This window comes from Musca domestica, unplaced genomic scaffold, assembly GCF_030504385.1.
Source record: "Musca domestica strain aabys unplaced genomic scaffold, Musca_domestica.polishedcontigs.V.1.1 2, whole genome shotgun sequence".
Taxonomy (NCBI): Eukaryota; Metazoa; Arthropoda; class Insecta; order Diptera; family Muscidae; genus Musca; species Musca domestica.
In genome coordinates, this window is record NW_026712249.1 from 31,846,056 (window position 1) to 31,867,029 (window position 20,974).

Here is a 20,974-nt window from a genome sequence, read left to right on the forward strand (position 1 = left end):
CCCACAAAGGGTGAAAATTAAGAATAAACATAACTCTTACAAAATATGAAAGAAGTGTCCGACAGTCTTCAAATTTCGTATATTTCTACCAAATTTAGGTCTAGTATGAAGATGGAATAGATCAGACTACTACTGATATGAATATGTGATTTATTGGCACACACTTCTGACACATTTCCCACATGGGGTCAACATTTTGAATAATTATAATTCTCAGACTTGATGTATTTTCCCAGGAGTCTAAAGAAATCATTTTTAAAAACTCAACATTTTTCTGAACAGTTTCAAAGGATCGTTAATTTTTCGGACTAAAATTCCATGAAAACAAACTAAAAAAAAAAACAAAAATTTTGCAAGAAAAAATTTTAAACAGAAAGTCCTTTAAAAAAAATCCACATAATTTTGTGTCAAAGAATCTTTGAAGTCTTCATGTTTGAGAAGACCTTATGATTTTAAAAATTTTGCTATGAAATGCAAAATTTTTTTTTATAAACTGCAATTTTTTTTGTCGAAATTTAGAATATACACAATTTTTGAACACGAAGCCCATTGGAAAAAACTAAGAATCCAACATTTCTAAACACGACGTCCTTGAAAAATAAATAAGTCCAAAATTTTTGGACATTAAATCCTTAAAAACCGCCGATATTTTGCCAGAAATGCCTCAGGAATTTTCCAGGAACTGGCTGAAGAAATAGTTTTATTACAGATATCTCAAATCTATCTGCAATCTATATTTCTGAGACGTCTTGATAAAAATATTCAAAAAATCCAATAAATTTGTATAACCGGCAGGTCTTGCAATATGTTCTTCATTTATATAGTCAGGAGTTCTTTCAAAATATTACAAAAATCAGAAATATATCCGGAATTTCTTGATTAATATCATTTATCCAGTTTTCATATACTTTAAAAAAGTTTTTAATTTCATTGCATTGGAATATAAAACTGCAGATTTCCAATATTTAATTCAAACCAGCTACTCTTGTCGAACTCAAATGTACGCCATATAAAAATAGAATTTAAAATGCAATGCATTAAATTGCAGTTTGCTTTGGCCACCGCAGTTTAAATTTCACTTCTATTTTCACTTTGTAATTTACGAGCGACTTGGATACATTTCCAAGCTATTACGTACACGTAATTGTGATAGCCGAACGTGTTTGTTATTTTGTAAAATTGCATTTGCCCTCTCTCTCTCTCTTTCACGCTCGCTTTCCATTATAATTTACTTCGGATTTAATAAGGCCATATCTAACGCCTTAAAGTTATCCGTTTGGAAGTTTTACAAAAAAAAAAGGAAAATAAATGGGTAATACAAACAATGTACAGTAGTTAGTTAACAGTGCATGCATAGTCTGAGAATACAAACAGCCTTATTTGTACATACATACATGTGTCTGAACGTAGAAAAACCACAAATATTGAAATCGCTGCGAATCGAAGGAGCAAAATGCAGTGGCGCAATGCCACTTACAACTGAAAACGTTTACATGCATGGCTATGTAAAACAATTGATAGGAGAACCACAACTGGCAGAAATGAAGGCATAGACAAATTATGAATTTCCTTTTATTAGGAAATGCATTTATTAAATGAAATACAAATTGGAAGGAGTGAATTATATTTATTTATAGTTTAATAAAGCTATTTTAACTGAAACCAGTAAGGAAAGATCAAAAGTCGGCCACGACCAACAAAAAAGTTTATGTTAGAAATTTATGTGGAGTAGATCATACCAATTATGAACCTTATTTGAATTCGTATCGTGGCTTTAGAATATTCAAAATTTAGGAACTATATCCAACTGTGAATCGATATTCAACAAATTTAACGGAGGCTTTTGTACACCTAGCAACATTGCTATACATCAGAAATGGTTCGAAAAGTAAAGAAGCGATTTGATCGAAACTCGCGTCGGAGTGGCCGAAAAATGGCTCGTGAGCTAAATATATCGCAATATTCCATTCGGCAAATATTGAAAAATGAGCTCGAGGTAAACCGATTGAAATTCCAAAATGTGCAAGAACTTACACCGCAAAGTTGCTTCGGTTGGCCGAAAGTAGTGAAATGCTGAATTTGGTTTTCTCCGATGAGGAAACATTAGCAGCAGTTTATAAATAAACAAAATGATCGTTCGGTTGACCACCAGAACTCAAGCGCCGGCCATGGTGATGGTGTGGGCCGCCACAACCGCCGATGGTCGCTTTTTGCTCGTATTAATCGACCGTGGCATCAGAATAAATGCCGAATATAATCGCAAAAAAATATTCTGAAGCGTGTATTAAAGCCTTAGGCACGCAAACATTTTGGCCGCAGACCTTGGATATTCCACACGGAATAAGCACCATCGCACTCAGCACGTGCCACCCAAGAATGGTTACAAAATGAGGTTCGTCCCTTCATTTTCAGCGTACAATGGCCACCAAAATCTCCGGATACCAATCCGTTGAACTATTATGTGTGGAGTATTTTGGAAAGCAAGGTTGACACTAAAGGGAATGTGCTGAAATACAGCAGAGCAATATTCGAGCAGCGTGTGATGGTTTTATTGGCCGTTTGAAGGCCATAATTCGTTCCCAAGGTGACCAAATCTAAACTTATTTCAAAAATTTGATGCTATTTCCGACATTTTTAGCTTTCATTCAATAACATACAAAAATGTAAAAATTATGGTGTTTGACTTTGGTGCAGTTTTTTAGGTCACCCTGTATAGTGAATTATATGACTTAGATAAGAAATATTTATTTCAGCAATATATGTACCGGACCGAAATTCAACAAAGTAAATAATTTGGTTGAATATGAAAAAATCTATTCAATTTGGTCTGATATTACATATATGGAGAGCAATAACCGTAAATTCGGATAACGGTGTATATCGAAGCTATATAAAAATCTGAACCTATCTCGATAAAATTTGGCAGAGGTATTTTCGAGCAGTATCTGATGCTCGGTATCGGCTCGGTGGAGTGCGTATTGCGCATGTGAGGGACTTTAACACCAAATCGGATGAAAAAAAAATATATGGGAGCTATAACTATATCTAAACAGATTTTCACCAAAATTTTAAGTACTTGCTTTGGGGCTGAACTCCGTCGAAAGTGTAAAGATTCACTCCATTTGGGCTGAAATTTTAGGAACTTATTCCTGAGCTGCATCTGATATCTGGTACCGAAGATCATTGTTGTGGATGCGTACATATTACGCATGTGATGGACTTAAAACCCCAAATCGGATGCAACATATATACCGATGCAACATATGAACCGATTTTCAACAAATTTGAAGTACTTGTTTATAGACCGAATTCGGTCGGATGTGTCAAAAATTCAGATCATTTGGACCGATATTGGCCATTTGGTACACAATTAATCCGAAATCGTTTGAAGATATATATCAGAGCTATATTTAATTTGTAACCGATTCTCAACAATTTCAATAGAGTTCGTTCTTGGGCCAGACAAATGTTGTTTGGAAAATATCATCTCAATCGGATAATAAATCGCGATCTGCATTTAGTTCTCAAACATACATGGACAGACGGACTGACATGCATAAATCGAGGAGAGAGAGTGATTCTACGAAGATTCTTAATATTAACTAATTAAAAGATAGACCCTGGAAACGAGATCCTTCTCCATGTTACAAACAAATGCACAAAGACATAATACCCTTACCGGTTTAAGGTATATTGGATTGTAATAGTGGATTAAGAGTATGTGTATGTTGTATGTTGAGTTTAAAAAAGGCCCAATACGAACTGTCCAAAATTTTAAGGTGGAATTTTCCCTTGCAAGTATCCACATATGGCTACAAGGATGTAATAACAATTTAAAAGAAAATTAAGTCTTCGGACCCCTCAAAAAGGCTCCTTCTTAAAATTACAGAAAAAATTTTTTTTTTTGCTAGACGGGCCAACCACTGATTTTTGATTTTTTAGAATTTTGAAATTTTTTAGAATTGAAATCTTACACAGTTCATTCTCAGCACTTCTCATCATCATTGCATAGCCAAAGCTGTGCTGTCGCAATTATTAGCCCCCTAATAATTTCAACATTTAGTTCATTTAGCATAGCATTAATGCTTCCAAAAAAAAAAACGTATTTTTGATGGATTCCAAATGGTTATTGTCTGCCCGCTGCTGCTGTCTGCCACAAAGCGAAGAGTAATTTCTTAAATCCAAATGAAATGTTGAGGTTTATTTTCAAATTGTGTTGAATGATATGCACACGCAATTTGGTCATAAAACGCAAATAAAAAGGCCATGCACAACCACACACAGACACATATATACATACAAACACACTCAAATTTGTGATTTTACAAAAAAAAAAAAAAACCAAAAAAGTTTAAAGTTTATGAAAACTAGAAAAATGTAACATTTTGTAGTTAAAATTGGCATTGGTTCTTATTGTGGCTACAATAAACTATTTTTAAAAAATTTGATGTTAACTCCTTCTCAAAAAAAAAAAAAAACAAGTAAGCAAAGGCTAGAGCCGAGCGGGGCCGACCGTTGAATACCCTACAACACAATAATAGACGATACAGTTTATATAGGCGAGATACTCGAAAGAATTCCACAAGATATTGTGACAAATAATAAAAGAAAACCATCAGGGTCCGTTCTCTTATTTTCGAATAATAGCAACTTAAACTAATTTGCTCATTTCCAATTTATTGCTAAATGTTGCACTGAAATGGTCTTCCTAGATCTGGAACCAATATTTCCCAAAGACCTATAATCTCTCAGAAGTGGCAAAAGATTAACATTTATTATTGGATTTTGACTGAAACGCATCTATATGAGATACAGACATTTGACTATATTCTTCCACGAAATCAGCGTTATCGAAATAGTCAGAAGTGCGTCTTTCCTGTATTTGTGAATTCTCCAAAAAGTCACTGGAATGGACATTTTCGTATTTTGTCTACAAAAGTTGGCTAACTCCTTTACAAATTGAATATTTTTGGATGGCCATCCAAAACTGCTTGGCTTTTGCAATGCCCGGTAACCCCCATTCAAATGTGGGTGAGGATCCGGCGATAATTACGACCTGCTGACAATTTTGCAGTTTTATGGTCCATTTCAACCCCTAAATATATGTCGATCATCTCCAAAAAGAGTAGGCTTCTATTCTGACCCTCATCTTATCCCCATGCAAAATTTCGTAAGGACCGGGCCATAAATGCGATCTGTATATGATATCCTGATATCCTAACTACTTAGTTTTGTTACCTGTAGAAATATTACCAAATGTTTAATTCAAAATGAAAATATGCCAAAAATATGACAAAATTGAAAAAATATGAGAAAATGTTACAAAATCAATATTTTCATCTTTAGAGAGATATTTTTATGCGATTTTTTTAGACGTATTTTCTTTCCATTCTGAATTAATGAAATCAGTTCAGCCGTTCTCGACATATAAGAGATCTTTCAAGCATATCTTCATTGATAGACATATATATCGCATATATTTTGCTATATATCCGATTTATTGGATGTTAACATCAATGTAAAAATCAGAAGTAACCTTGTCATGGCTTTGTGATTTCGCCGGGATTTTAAATATTTGCGGTTTAATGAAAAATGTTGCATTTTTTCAACACAAAAGATATGGTCTTTTTTACCCGCTAAATATTATCCGATGGCCACTCAAATTGGTAGGCTTCTTCCCCGCCCTAAACTCTAGCTACATGCGAAATTCCGCGTCGATTGGTCTATAATTGCGACCTGTATAGCTACTGCAAAATTCGACATTTTTTTCAGTATTTGGTCAACCCCTAAACATTTGGGGATCATCTCCAAAAGAAATAGGCTTCTATTCTGACCCTAACCTCACCTTCGTGCAAAATTTCGTTAGGATCGGGCCATAATTGCGACCTGTAGCGTGATTACAAATTAACATGGACAGATGGACAGACGGACGGACGGACATACATAGCTAGATCGACTCAGCTCGGCGAGATAGGATGATCCATATATACTTTCCTACTTTATTAGATATGCGATAATTTTTAGAAAATGTTAAAATATGCCTGAGGAACCAGATATAGTCGACAGAAGTATTCGATTTCCATACTTCATTTAATGCAAATAAAAATATTGATACGCGCAAAATTAGCGGAAAATCTAACATTTATATCCAATTTTATGCGAAATCATAAATTCCATGTTCATCTCAGGTTTCTGGTTGAGGTAAATATTTAGTTGTAAAGAATCGCTGATTTGACTCATAAGTTATGCCAGATAAAAGTACTGAAATGTATGACCCTTTGTGGGTGAGGTGCCGGAACGGGTTCGCATCTTCCCAACAGATCTTGTGTTATTGTGTGTGTGAAATTTGAAGAGAGTCGGACGCTTGTTTCGCTTTCTTAGAGCGTTTTGTTTTTCAAATCTTAAACCCTATGTGTGGGAGGTACCAGAAGAAATGGTCCCCGATCTCTGCCATCTATATAACAGATCTTGGATTGGTGGAAATATTGGGATGAACAAAGTCTGAATGAAATCGGATGTTAATTTCGCGTTTTATGAGCACAATAGATATTCAAAATTGTGAGCCTTGTTGGGGAAAGAACAGGAAGGAGTGGACCGATAGGCTTAATAAAAAAAATTGGATCTATAAAAATATGGTGATATGTGCATTTTGAAGCCCATACGGACTCTTATATCACATTTAATAAAAGTTATAGTTAATGAAAATTTTGACCCTCTGTGGGGGAGCAACTTGATGGAGTGGACTGATATTGTTCTTTTGCTAACCTGACCTAGCACTAATGCAAATATTAGGATTTGCAAAGTTGGATGATCCTTTTGTCTTTCTGTACAGTAAAATATTTTCTTTAAAAATTTCGACCGTTGTGGGGCGGATACCAAAAGGAGTGGACCAATATTGCCCATCTCCGAACTCGATCTAAGTTTGATAATAATATAACGATGTACCAAGTTTGTACCAAATCGGATACCCCCTTTGAGAGTTATCGAGTGCACCAGTCAGACAGCCAGACGGACAGACGGACATGTGACACTTTTTTCTTTTTCTAATACCTTTTTCGGGTCCTGAGGTATTCACTTCTGGGTACGTTCAACCGGCTACGCAAACTAAAGTTTTTCTAAATTTGACACTTTTTTGGGCTTGAGTTTTTCTCCTCTGGATATGTCTCACAACGGCTAACGCGTACCATTTTTTTTAAATTTGACACTTTTTAAATAGCAGGCCTCCGACTGGGGCTTGAAATTTTCTCCTCTGGGTATGTCCCATACCGGTTAACGCGAACCAAAGTTTTCTAAATTTGATTATTTTCTAATTCCAACGCTGGCTACGCGAAATAAACCTGTTTTTATAGATAACATAATTTTAATGAACTGGTTAGAATCGGGTTATTCTGGACCCAGAAAAGGTATTAGCACAAATTGTAACATTTTGGAAAAGTAAGTGTCAGCAATAATTTGGCATTAATTTGATTGACCCCCATAAAGGGCCCTTTTTCGACTTCTTGAACTTCCGTTTTATAAAAAATCTGGGTCCCAAAAATCGATAATTTGACTATCACTTCCGAACCGCTTAAAAATTACTCCATCAGTTGATCACTTGTTCGCTAAGTATTTTCATAAGCGATACCTATATTGTCTATATCGGGTAAGAGCATCTGGATCTAGTACGGGACTTAAACTTTCGGGTCAAAAATCTGGGGACCTGGGTCCGTCCTTCAAGAATAAAATAGTTTCCCGGGACCAGAGTAAAAATACCGATTAATAATTCTAGTTCCATTATTTTGAGTTTTTGTTTGTAATTCATCTTCATGTCCTACCGAATTTTTGGAAATTTTCAGATTTTGTAAATAAATCAAAATTAATAAAAACTGAAAATTGTATTCAATGGGATTTAGATAAATTGTTCTGCACTCTTTTAAATTAAGTACTAATTCCCCTCCTATCTTTCGCATTATCATCCCACTGTATCCCAGACGATAAACAATTCCAAGATTTATTAATAGTTTTAGTATCATTATTTTTGGTTTGTTGTTTGTATTTAATTTTTATCCTCAGCTAATTTTTCGCACATTTTCAAATTTAACAAAAAAAAAAAAAAAAAAAACCGCAGCAGACAAAAGACAAACAACAACCATAAAATATAAAATTTAATTTATTCCAACATAGACAAGCCGGCTAACGGAAAAAACGAGAACAATTTGTTTTGTTTTCATTTCTATGGTGTTGTTGTTGTTTTAGTTGTTGATCGGGTGAATGAATTGTTGGATGGAAACACTTACCAAACCGCCCACACCACAATAAATGGACAATGACACCAGCAGGCCAATATGATTTAGAGTTGCTTTCCATTTGAGAGATTTCCAGCAGCCGGTTTTCAGCAGACCTCCCTCCGATTTGTCGGCACTCTCCACACGGACATCTAAATGTTTGAGTTTCGCCAAAAGTTCAGTATTTGCATCATCGGAGCCATCGAATTCCACCATTGTATTGAATTTCTAAAGATGATAGGTTGTATCTTCTTTTGCACGTCTTTTTCTTCGTTTTTTTTTCTATTTAAATTGATTCCAATCAATCTCAAGATTTTTAATTACATTCACACAATTTTAATTTGGGTTTGAAACTCTTTCACTTTTCTTTGTTTTGGAATTAATTGCACTTTTATTTTAATTTATTTTCAATTTTCTGTTTAAATCTTCTGTAAATGGTAGAGGGGGAGATGGAAATTGATTTGATTTGTGAATTTATTTTCTGTTTTAAATATGCCATGTTCCGCTCATTTTTAGTGCAGCACAATATTTCACTTTTCCTTTTGAGCTTCACACGCTCTAATAAATGCATCAGTGGTGCAGATGTTTGTTGCAGTAGAAGTTTTTCTTCGCAAAAAAAAAAAAAAACACTTGTCTAGGTTACTTAGTTGAACGTACCAATACCACAGAAATTCCCTCAATTCTCGGTCGGGCCGAACTTTGAACACCCTCCACCATTTGCAGCAAATTTGGCAATTTTCAAAAAATAAAATCCTTTAAAATCTTAACAAGTAAAAAAGCTGTAATTAAATACCCTCTACATTTTGGCACAAATTTGTTAATTTCCAAAAAAAAAAAAAAAAATATAAATAAAATTAAATCTGTTAAAATCTTAAAAATACCGAATGCCTATACGACGACGTGGACCTACATAGGCAACTTTTGTCATAAGTTATTACAATATTTAAATGCGAAACTTGAAGAAAAATCTGTTTATAATGTAGCTAAAATCATCAAAATACCGAATATCGGGGGATACGGTATATGGGGGCTATACGAAGACGTGGACCTGCACAGATAATTTTCTGTCTTAGGCTGTAGTATCCATTACGAACTTCAAATCCCAAATTTGAAACAATTCCGGTGAATAATGTTGCTAAAATCATCAAAATACCGAATATCGGGAGGTACCGTTATATGGGGGCTATATGATAACTTGGCCCATTTTCGAACTTAACCTGCCTACTGGCAAAATATACATGTGTGCAAAATTTGAGCCTTCTATCTCAATTTATTCGAAAGATATCGTGATTACAACAGACATACAAACAGACAGACGGACAGACAGACAGGCGGACATGGCTAAATCGTCTTAAAATTTTACGCTGATCAAGAATACATATACTTTGTTGGGTCTGACATGAGTATTTCGAGGAGTTACAAACGGAATGACAAAATTAATATACCCTCCATAGTATGGTGGTGGGTATACAAATACCGAATATAGCCCTTATATTGGGGTCTCTACGAAGACCTGCATAGGCAACTTTTGTCATAAGCCATTACAATATTCAAATACGAAAATTGAAAAAAAAAATCCGGTGAATACCAAATATAGGGAGATATTGTTATATCGGGGCTATACAAAGACCTGGACCCGCATGAATAATTTTCTGTCTTAGAATGTAGTTGCCATTACGAACTCTAAATACGAAATTTGAAATAACTCCAATGAATAATGTCGCTAAAACCATCAAAATACCGAATATTGGGGGGTACCGTTATTTGGAGGATATACGATATCGTAGAACCATCCCATCTTCGAACTGAACCTGTCTGCAGACAAAAGCCTGATCTATGCAAAATTTTAGCTTCCTGTCTTTATTCGTTTTTGCTCTAGCGTGTTTACAACAAACGGACAGACGAACAGGGCTAAATCGTCTTATTATTAGGCATGAATTATTGAACATTTTAAAATGGCCAAAACTCCTTAAATATTATTTGTGATCACTTTTTGAGGCATGAATTATTGAATATTTTAAAATGGCCATAACTACTTAAATATTGAGTTTTCAGCGTTTTTAGCTATTATTTGTGATCACTTTTTAGGGCATGAATTATTGAATATTTTAAAATAGCCATAACTCCTTAAATATTGAGTTTTCAGCGTTTTTAGCTATTATTTGTGATCACTTTTTGAGGCATGAATTATTGAATATTTTAAAATGGCCATAACTCCTTAAATATTGAGTTTGCAGCGTTTTTAGCTATTATCTGTGAATACTTTTTGGGCATGAATTATTGAATATTTTGAAATGGCCATAACTCCTTAAATATTGAGTTTTCAGCGTTTGATCACTTTTTAAGGCATGAATTATTGAATATTTTAAAATGGCCATAACTCCTTAAATATTGAGTTTTCAGCGTTTTTAGCTATTATTTGTGATCATTTTTGAAGAATGAATTATTGAATATTTTTAGCTTCCTGTCTTTATTCGTTTTGGCTCTAGCGTGATTACAACAAACGGACGGACGGATGAGTTACAAACGGAATGACAAACTTAGTATACCCTAAATATACTATGCATGGTGGAGAAGTAAAAACAACTCCAGTATGACCCGGTCAGTTACCCTCAAAATTGCTAAAAGTTATATGAGATGTATACCAATATGACATTTTTTGGAGCAGTTCATCTGCCCGCAAAGATCCCGAACTAACAAATTTATTGAAATTAGGGTCCAAAACCGTAAAAATACCTCAAATCAGGAGGTACCACTGTAAGGGCCTACTTTGAATATTTTTTGTAAGAACCAACCTACCCTTTAAAAACCTGAAATATCAAATTACAACAAAAAAGTATATACATACAGGGTGAAATGAGGAAATGGCATCAAATTTTAGAATAAATTTAGATTTGTTCGAATTGACCACCTTTGGCACGAATTATGACCTTCAGACGGCCAATGAAACCGTCACACGCTGTCCGAATGTTGCTCTGCGGTATATTTGGCCCATTTCCGGCGAAGCGCTTGCTTGAGGTGATCGACACTTTGGTATCATTTAGTGCCAACCTTGCATTCCAATGAAGCGAGGAACCTCATTTTGTAACCATTCTTGGGAGGCGCGTGCTGAATGCGATGGTGCCAAAATGTTTGCATGCCCAAGGTTTTAATACACCCTCCAGAATATTTTCGCGGTAATATTCGACATTTATTCTGATTCCACAATCGATTAATATGAGCGGAGAGCGACCATCGGCTGTTATGGCGGCCCACACCATCACCATGGCCGGCGCTTGAGTTCTGGTGTCCAACCGAAGGTGCACATTTTCAGCTGACCTCTTTGGCAAGTAAACACGATAATTTTGTTTGTTTACAAACTGCTGGACAACGATTGTTTTCTCATCGGAGCGGAGAAAACCAAATTCGGCAGTTCACCACATTCGGCCAAGCGAAGCAACTCCTTAGCTCTTTTGAGCCCATTTTCTTTCTGTTGCGGTGTAAGTTCTTGCACTTTTTGGAATTTCAATGGCTTTACCCCGAGCTCATTTTTCAATATTTGCCGAATGGTATGTTGCGATATGTTCAGGTCACGTGCCATTTTTCGGCCACTGCGACGCGGGTTTCGATCAAGTCGCTTCTTTACTCTTCGAGCCATTTCTGCTGATTTGCTGTTTTCTTCCGACCACTCCCTTGACGCTACCAGTATCACAGTAACGAGCAATGGGACGAGACACAAAAGATTTATTCACACTTAAATGCTGGAGTGCTCTAACGATAGCCACTTGTGGTTTTCCAGCCAAATATAAAGAAATTACCCTATCACGCTTGAATTCCATCACGAATAACTTTGTTCTGGAAAATTTTCACCAAAATGCTTTTGTACGCTTGTAAATAATATAATGAGCTATGACTGGAATAATTTTAACAGCTGTCGGAAATTTTAACAGCTGGATCAGAAATGACAGCAGTCTGAAGTTGGTTGCCATTTTTTCATCTCACCCTGTATATAAAACAATGAACAAGCAAAAAAATAATTGTCGTTTTTATCAACAGATAAATATCCTATAGATGGTACCGAAGGAGTGGGACAATATTTTCTATTTCGCATATGACCTATTGACCTGTTAACTATTGCGACATGCCAGGTTAGGACTATATCAACTTCTTCCTTCCCTTTATTTGAAAAATTTTGAATTTTCGATGAGGAGGATGAAGGTGAGATAAGGCTGGATTATCGAAATTCCGACCAGGAGTGTTTCAATTCGTACCTTTTGGTAGTTTGTGTACAGATACACCTAAAATCTTGACATTTTTGGAAATATGTACTAAGTGTACTAACTGTACTAAATGGTACAATTTGGTTTTGGTTGAACGGGTTGATCTGCAAATTAAACATGTTGGTATTGGGGTCTCTCCTGGTGACTAGGGTTAAAATAAAATTTTGTGTTTGGAAATGGGTTGAGGAAACGTACGAAAGGCACTAAATGGTACTAATTTTGGTATTGCGTGAACGGATGCTGCTTGAAATCTGAAAAATGGCATAAGGATCACTGTTAGTGTATAGGGATAAGATTTGTAGGTGATTTTGTAAATATGTACTCAAAAGTACGAAATTATACTAAATTTGGTATTTAGGTAAGGGATTGAGTTGGAAGGCAACATATTTTGTACCATTTGGAATCAGGGATAGTGGTAAAATCTTGAAATTTCGTATGAGAATCAATTCTTAGAAGTGGGTTTTATGTAAGATGGTGGATTTACAAATGTGTACTAAATTTGGTACAATTTTGATTAGGGTGAACGGAAGAAGCTTGTAATTTGAAATGTTGTTATTGAGGTCTCTGTTGAAGGATGACAGGGTTAAGATAAAGAGTTTGGGTTCGAAATTGGTTCAGCAAGCGTACGAAAGGTACTAATGGTACTATATTTGATATAATTCGGTATTGGGTGAATAGTGCTTGAATTCTGATATTTGGTATTCGGGTCGCTGTTCATGAGTAGTATGAACATATGAAGGTGATGTGTACTGTAATTGTACGAAAATAAGTAAATGGTACTAAGTTTGGTTGAAAGGATAGAGATACAATTCTAAAATTTGATGGTATCTGTGTTTGAGATTTGACAGTGGACAGTTGGAAAGGCATCTTATATTTGTACGAAAAGTACTAAGTGGTACTAAATTGGGTATTGGGTGAAGGATTAGGGGTGTAATCCTCAAATGTGATATTGAGGCCTCTGTTGGTATCTGGGGTTGAGATATAGAGGTGGTTTTTAAAATATTTAATTTAAAAAAAATCCACGTTATCTCTCTTTACACAGAGGGTGAATCTTATGCCAAATTTTAAATGTCGTAAATATTAGTACTTTTCGCTACCTTAGTGTGTGAATTACCGCAAAACCCATCAATAAGGAATTAGTTTTTTAATTTTAAATTATTTGAATATTGATAGATGAGATTCAGTCACACAAATGTATACATGGGTTCATCGGCAGTTGAAATTAAAATCGTCAAAAATTTTAAACCCAAAATCAATTCCCTGTACTTTCATGGACACGAATGAATTTCACTAGTTCCCATTTAATGGCCTATTTATTTTAAAATACGCCTCTTATCGTTATCTGTACTTATCCTCCAAAAACTTTTTAGCACCGCTTTAATGTTGTTCACATGCCATAAACGCAAATCTCTGGCGAACATTAACACGTCCTTAATTAAGAAACGTTTTTTTTTTTTTTGCTCAGTTGCACATCACATTAAGGCCTCGCTATGGCATGCTCTTGAAATATTGTTGAGAAAAAGTTTTAAATCGCATGAATAAAATGAGCTTTAAACGTTGGCAAAGCATTTTCTACTAAATTTACAAATGAACTCCACTAGAAAGAGGCGCATACGTTATATTAAGTAAAAAACTCTCAGATATATTGCGTATACGTTACGGTGACGCTAGTTCAGACTTTTATTCTTCGAATTTTGCTAACTTATATTTGTTCCCATAATATTTTTAAATGAACATGTCAGAACGGCGAAATAATTATGAATATACTCTTGTATACAGGCATAGGTGTAATTGCACCGAAAAAATCCTCTGATAATTATTATCTAAAACGGGAATTGTGTGAAGGTCCTAGGTGTCAGCCTAACAGCAGTTGTTTATGTGTTAATTTTTGTGGTTACTAGTTTTTTACAGCTGCAGATACTTTATCTATCATCAGCATTTAATTATCAAACCTTCATGTCACAAATGTAGATGACTACATTTTCATGTCAAAACAACAAAAAGGAACGATATTATGGATATATATATGTGTGTGTGTCGCACTGCAGCCAATAAATAGAACAATGTCCTCTTAGCACGCTAACGTTTTTTTGGCTTTGTATAAACACCGAAAGTTGCAGAGAAAACATTTGGAAATGCAGGATTGGAAGATTTTTTTTTTTTGGTTTTTAAATCTTGCTGAATTTCCTGGTACTTGGTTTATTCAAATCTCATGAATACATGGAATTGTCTGTCGGCAGGTCAGGTTCGAAGTTGAGCTAAATCAGTTAACGTTTTCATATAACCTCCCGATGTTCCCTTGACGATTTTAGCCAACATTTACAACGGAATAAGCGACATTATTCACCGGAATTGTTTCAAATTTTGTATTTGAAGTTCGTAATGCCTATGACAGAAAATTTTCCATGCAGGTCCACGCCTGCGTATAGTCCCCATATAACGGCACCTCCCGATATTCGGTATTTTGATGATTTTAGCGACATTATTCAACGGAATTGTTTCAAATTTGGTATTTGAAGTTCGTAATGGATATTACAGCCTATGACAGAAAATTATCTGTGCAGGTCCACGTCTTCGTATAGCCCCCATATAATGCTACCTCCCGATATTCGGTATTTTGATGATTTTAGCGACATTATTCACTGGAATTGTTTCAAATTTAGTATTTGAAATTCGTAATGGATATTACAGCCTATGACAGAAAATTATCTGTGCAGGTCCACGTCTTCGTATAGCCCCCATACAATGATACCTCCCGATATTCTTTATTTTGATGATTTTAGCGACATTATTCACTGGAATTATTTCAAATTTAGTATTTGAAATTCGTAATGGATATCACAGCCTGTGACATAAAATTGTGTGTGCAGGTCCACGCCTTCGTATAGCACTCATTGACGGCACCTCCCGATATTCGGTATTTTAATGATTTTAGAGACATTATTCATCGGAATTGTTTCAAATTCGGTATTTGAAGTTTATAATGGATACTACAGCCTGAGATAGAAAATTGTCTGTGCAGGTCCTTGTTTTGGTATAGCCCCCATATAATGGTACCTCGCTATTTTCGGTATTTTGGCGATTTTAGCGACATTTTTTACCGGAAATGTTTTAAATTTGGTATTTGAAGTCCGTAATGGATATTACAGCCTATAACAGAAAATTGTCTGTGCAGGTCCACGTCTTCGTATAGCCCCAATATAATGGTACCTCCCGATATTCGGTATTTTGATGATTTTAGCGATATTATTCACCGGAATTGTTTCAAATTTGGTATATGAAGTTCGCAATGGATACTTCAGCCTATGACAGAAAATGTTGTATGCAGGTCCACGCCTTCGTATAGCCCCCATATAACGTCACCTCCCGATATTCGGTATTTTGATGATTTTAGCGACATTATTCACCGGAATTGTTTCAAATTTGGTATTTGAAGTTCGTAATGGATACTACAGCCTATGACAGAAAATATTCTATGCAGGTCCGCGCCTTTGTAAAGACCTCATATAACGGAACCTACCGATATTCGGTATTTTGATGATTTTAGCGATATTATTCACCGGAATTGTTTCAAATTTGGTATTTGAATTCCGTTCGGGATATTATAGCTTATGACAGAAAGTTGTATGTGGAGGTCCACACCTTCGTATAGCCCCCATGTAACGGCACCTCCCGAGATTTGGTATTTTGATGATTTTAGCGACATTATTCACCGGAATTGTTTCAAATTTGGTATTTGAAGTTCGTAATGGATACTGCAGCCTGTGACAGAAAATTGTCTATGCAGGTCCATGTCTTCGTATAGCCCCCATATAACGGTACCTCCCGATATTCGGTATTTTGATGATTTTAGCGACATTATTCACGGGAATTGTTTCAAATTTGGTATTTGAAGTTCGTAATGGATACTACAGCCTATGACAGAAAATTGTCCGTGCAGGTCCACGTTTTGATATATCCCCCATATAATGGTACCTCCCTATATTCGGTATTTTGACGATTTTAGCTACATTATTCACCGTTTTTTTTTTCTAGTTTCACATTTGAATATTGTAACGGCTTTTGACAAAATTTGCCTATGTAGATCCACGTCGCCGTATAGACCCTAATATAACGGCTACATCTTGTATTTTTAAGATTTTAACAAAATTTTTAAGATTTTAACAAAATTTTTAACCAGATTTTATTTTTTTGAAAATTGCTAAGTTCGTTCCAAATGGTGGAGAGTATTCAAAATTCGGTCCGGCCCAACTTACAGCTTTTTTTACTTGTTTAAAGTACTTTATCATAATTTTACCATTAAATTACAATCTAATAATCGTCACTGTAACTTCCAGGTTTATCCTGAGACACTATGCACAATATATCTATTTTTACCATTTAAATTTTGATATACGAATTATTTTTGTTATTTTATTCACTTCCAATTCGAAATTTATAATTTCCATGAAATTCAAAATGATTTTCTTTCAAATCGTTTATTTTTCTTGGATCCCGAAAACAGTTTTCGACTTTAAATCTATAATTTCGAACGAAATAATTTTTCACTTTTCAAATTCTAAATTCACTGGAAATCACTCTTTTTTTGCTTTTTTCACTTTCATCGCACCCAATCAAAATATTTATGCTTTTAGCCAATAACGTATGAGTAATGTAAATTCATTGCGGTGTTACGGTACGTATGAGTATTGTTGTTGTTATTGTTATTATTTTGGTTATGACGATGATGATAATGTTTCCTTCAAATCGAACACGCCGAAATCAATACTTTTCCAGCGCCAACACGAATACGTAGCCCTTGCGAACTTTAACATAAATCCCGTCGACCGAACGCTATGTAGGCAGAACATCAACTAAATAACCAAAATTTGCCACTGGCTTTTGGAAGCTCCAAAAACAAACGAAAGAAAATACACACACAGACACACACAAGTGAAAACTGTGCTGACTTCTGTACAACAACAGCAAAAACAACATCAACACCGGCAGCAAAATCATCATCATCATCGCCATCAACAACACAGTGAAAGCAGAAATCCAACAAACAATGGGCAAAAAAAAACATACGAAGAAAAAATAGCAACAACAACAATAACATGGTGGAAATACGGCCGAACAAACCACCGAAATCATGTAAACAATTTTCCGCACAAACACGCAGCGATATAAACAATACCACCGCACGCAACGCACGCCACACACTCGCCGGTGTTGGGCCAACCAACCAACCTCACCTTCCATCCTTCAAACCAACTGCCATGGCGACGTCATTATTTGTCGCCTCCGACGCCTGGTACATAAAGTCAATGTTTGTTTGATTGTTGTTTTATTTGTTTGCTTTGGCAAAGAAGAAAACAAAAACAAACATCGCCGAGCCTTTTTGCCCACACACATTAGCTTTCACAGACTTACCTCATCTCATCTCGACAACAACAAACAACAACAGCTGTTCTATGCTCGGGAAGTCATTGTAGCCACAACGAAATGTAAACACAACATGTTTGATGTTGCCAGCACGTGTTGTATTTAGTATGAAAGCTGAAAGCTGGTATGATTGCATTTCTCTTTTGAGGTTGTGTGCGTGTTTGTGTGACCCAATGGTGTTTTTGTTTTTTGTTTTTATTTCTTGGGACAATAAAACGTGCTAGTGGTCTCGAATGAAAAATGATTGCCATTTCTTTTTCCATGTAATTTTCCTTGTTATTGTTGTTTGTTTGTTTGTTGTTTTTTTTTTCCTTTCCTTAACTTTAAAACAATTTATCGTGACTTATTGCTTTTGGTCATTACAATGAATATTTCATCCAATTATGACTGGTTACATTCACCAAAGTCATTTGTCATTTAAAGTATACAGTGTATGTAGGTATGTCTGGTTATCGGAAGTTGTGCACTAACTTGAGATGTGTTCCTTTGGGCCATATTTAAAAGTGAACAATTTCTAAAGAAAATTGTGTCTTAAATTTTGATGAATATTTTTTATCTCATGGAACAGCATAGTGTCTTTAAGTAGATAAAAATAAAAAAAAATAGAAAAGTGTCGGCTTGTTTGTTCGGGATACCATAGTATTTTGTTGTTGCAAAATGGTCAGGCTTAAACCCTTAATTGTTGTTTTTATAAAAACAACGTTTGTTTATTAGTGGAGAATGATGGTAATGTTTACCTTCTATTGAGCTTACGATCTCGTCACTTGGGTAAAAAATGTTTTTTTTTTTGTCATTGAAGTTATCTTTAAAATAACTTCTGGGGAGAATATCCCAGACAAAAAACAAGTTTAAAAGCAGTAAGTTCGGCCGGGCCAAACTTTGAATACCCTCCACCATTTGGAACGAATTTGGAAATTTAAAAAAAATGAAATCCTTAAAAAATTCTGTTAAATTTTAAAATCACCGAATATTGCCGTTATATTGGGGTCTATACGACGTGAACCTACATAGGCATTGTTTGTCATTAGCCATTACCATATTCAAATTCGAAACTTGAAATAAAGGGTGCATAATGTAGCTAAAATCATCAAAATATCGTATATAAGGAGGTGCCGTTAAATTGGAGCTGTGCGAAGACCTGGACCAGCATAGACAATTTTCTGTCACAGGCTGTAGCATCCATTACGAACTTCAAATACCACATCTCAAACAATTTCGGTGGGTATTGTACCTAAACTCTTCAAAATACCGAATATAGGGAGGTACTGATATATGGGCCTATACGAAGACCTGGACTTGCATAGACATTTTTCTGTCACAGACTGTAGTTCCCATCACGAACTCTAAATACGTAATTTGAAACAGTTCCGGTGAATAATGTCGCTAATATCATCAAAATACCGAATATAGGGAGGTACCTTTATATGGGGGCTATACGAAGACGTGGACCTGCCCAGATAATTTTCTGTCATAGGCTGTAGTATCCATTTCGAATTTCAAATACGAAAGTTGAAACAATTCAGGTGAATAATGTCGCTAAAATCATCAAAATACCGAATATCGGGAGGTACCGTTATATGGGGGCTATATGAAAACGTGGACCTACATGGCCCATTTACGAACTTAACCTGCCTACTGGAAAAATAAACACGTGTGCAAAATTTTAACCTTCTATCTCAATTCGTTCGAAAGATAGCGTGATTACAACAGACAGACGGACAGACAGACAGACAGACGGACAGACAGACAGACAGACGAACAGACAGACAGACAGACGGACATGGCTAAATCGACTTAGAATTTTACGCTGATCAAGAATATATATACTTTGTTGGGTCTGACATGAGTATTTCGAGGAGTTACAAACGGAATGACAAAGTTAATATACCTTCCATAGTATGGTGGAGGGTATAACAAGGGAACTGATGAGGATTGGTGGCTCTTTCCGAAACCTAGGTATTCCCTGCCTTACCCCTGGTAAACATTACCATCGTTCTCCACTAATTAACAGACGTTGTTTTTATAAAAACAACAATAAAGGGATTTAGCCTGACCATTTTGCAACAATAAAAAAATATTTAAAAATTATCAGTCGGTTTTGCCAACAGATGTATACACTTAGCCAATCTATAAATTAAATACATTTAGACTTCTGTTATGATTATTCAAATTTTTGACCCTTTATGGAGTAGGGTTCGAAGGAATGGGCCAATATTGTCCATTTCGTTTCGGACCTAAATAAATATGATACAAATATTGCGACGTACCAGCTTTGGACTATATTAGTTACTTCCTTCACTTTATATGTGCTGACGTCGATCGAAGTATTCAATTTTCAAAATTCATCTAATACAGATAAAAATATTGGTATGGTCAAAATTACAAGAAAATCGAACATTTATATCTAATTTTATGCGAAATTATAAATTCCATATTCATCTCATGTTTCTGGTTTAGAGAAATATTTCGCAAGATATGACAGATAAAACTATTGAAAATTGTGTCCCATTGTGGGTGAGGTGCCAGAAGGGGTTCGCAGGTTTATATACAGAGTCGGATTTTATAATAATTTTGGTTTTTCGAAACTTTGACCTTTTGTGGGAGAGGTACCATAAGGTAATGGGTATTCAACATTTTGACCCTTTATGGGGGGAGGTACCAGAAGAGTGGATCAATATATTCCATCCCCACACCAGACCTTACGTTTTAGACCCCAGGTATATTTGGACCAAATACGTTTCAGGACATTTGGAGCAGATCTAGCGATGTCCGCCCGTTCGTCTGTCTGTCTTTCTGGCTGGTGCGCAATGTATGTATCCGATTTGGTCCAAACTTGGTACATCGTAATATTATGATTAAGCTTAGATCGAGTTCGGAGATGGGCAATATCGGTCCACTCCTTCTCATCGGAGAAAACCAAATTCGGCAGTTCACCATTTTCGGCCAAGCGAAGCAACTCATTAGCTCTTTTGAGTCTATTTTCTTCCTGTTTTGGTGTAAGTTCTTGCTCTTTTTGGAATTTCAATG

The 20,974-nt window shown here is 35.5% G+C and overlaps 1 protein-coding gene across 2 annotated transcripts in view; it reads right to left on the reverse strand.

Annotated features, from left to right (window-relative positions):
• LOC101890813 (TWiK family of potassium channels protein 7) overlaps positions 1-20,974 on the reverse strand; it is a 154,829-nt gene that overhangs the window by 74,331 nt on the left and 59,524 nt on the right. Inside the window, exon 1 of one of the 2 annotated variants that reach the window (XM_020034755.2) lies at positions 8,277-8,553. The exons of the other annotated variant lie outside the window; for it this stretch is intronic. Coding sequence (XP_019890314.1) covers positions 8,277-8,480 — 204 coding nt within the window. The 5' untranslated portion in view covers positions 8,481-8,553. Of the gene's footprint in view, positions 1-8,276; positions 8,554-20,974 lie in introns of those variants that run through there. 2 annotated transcript variants of the gene reach the window in all.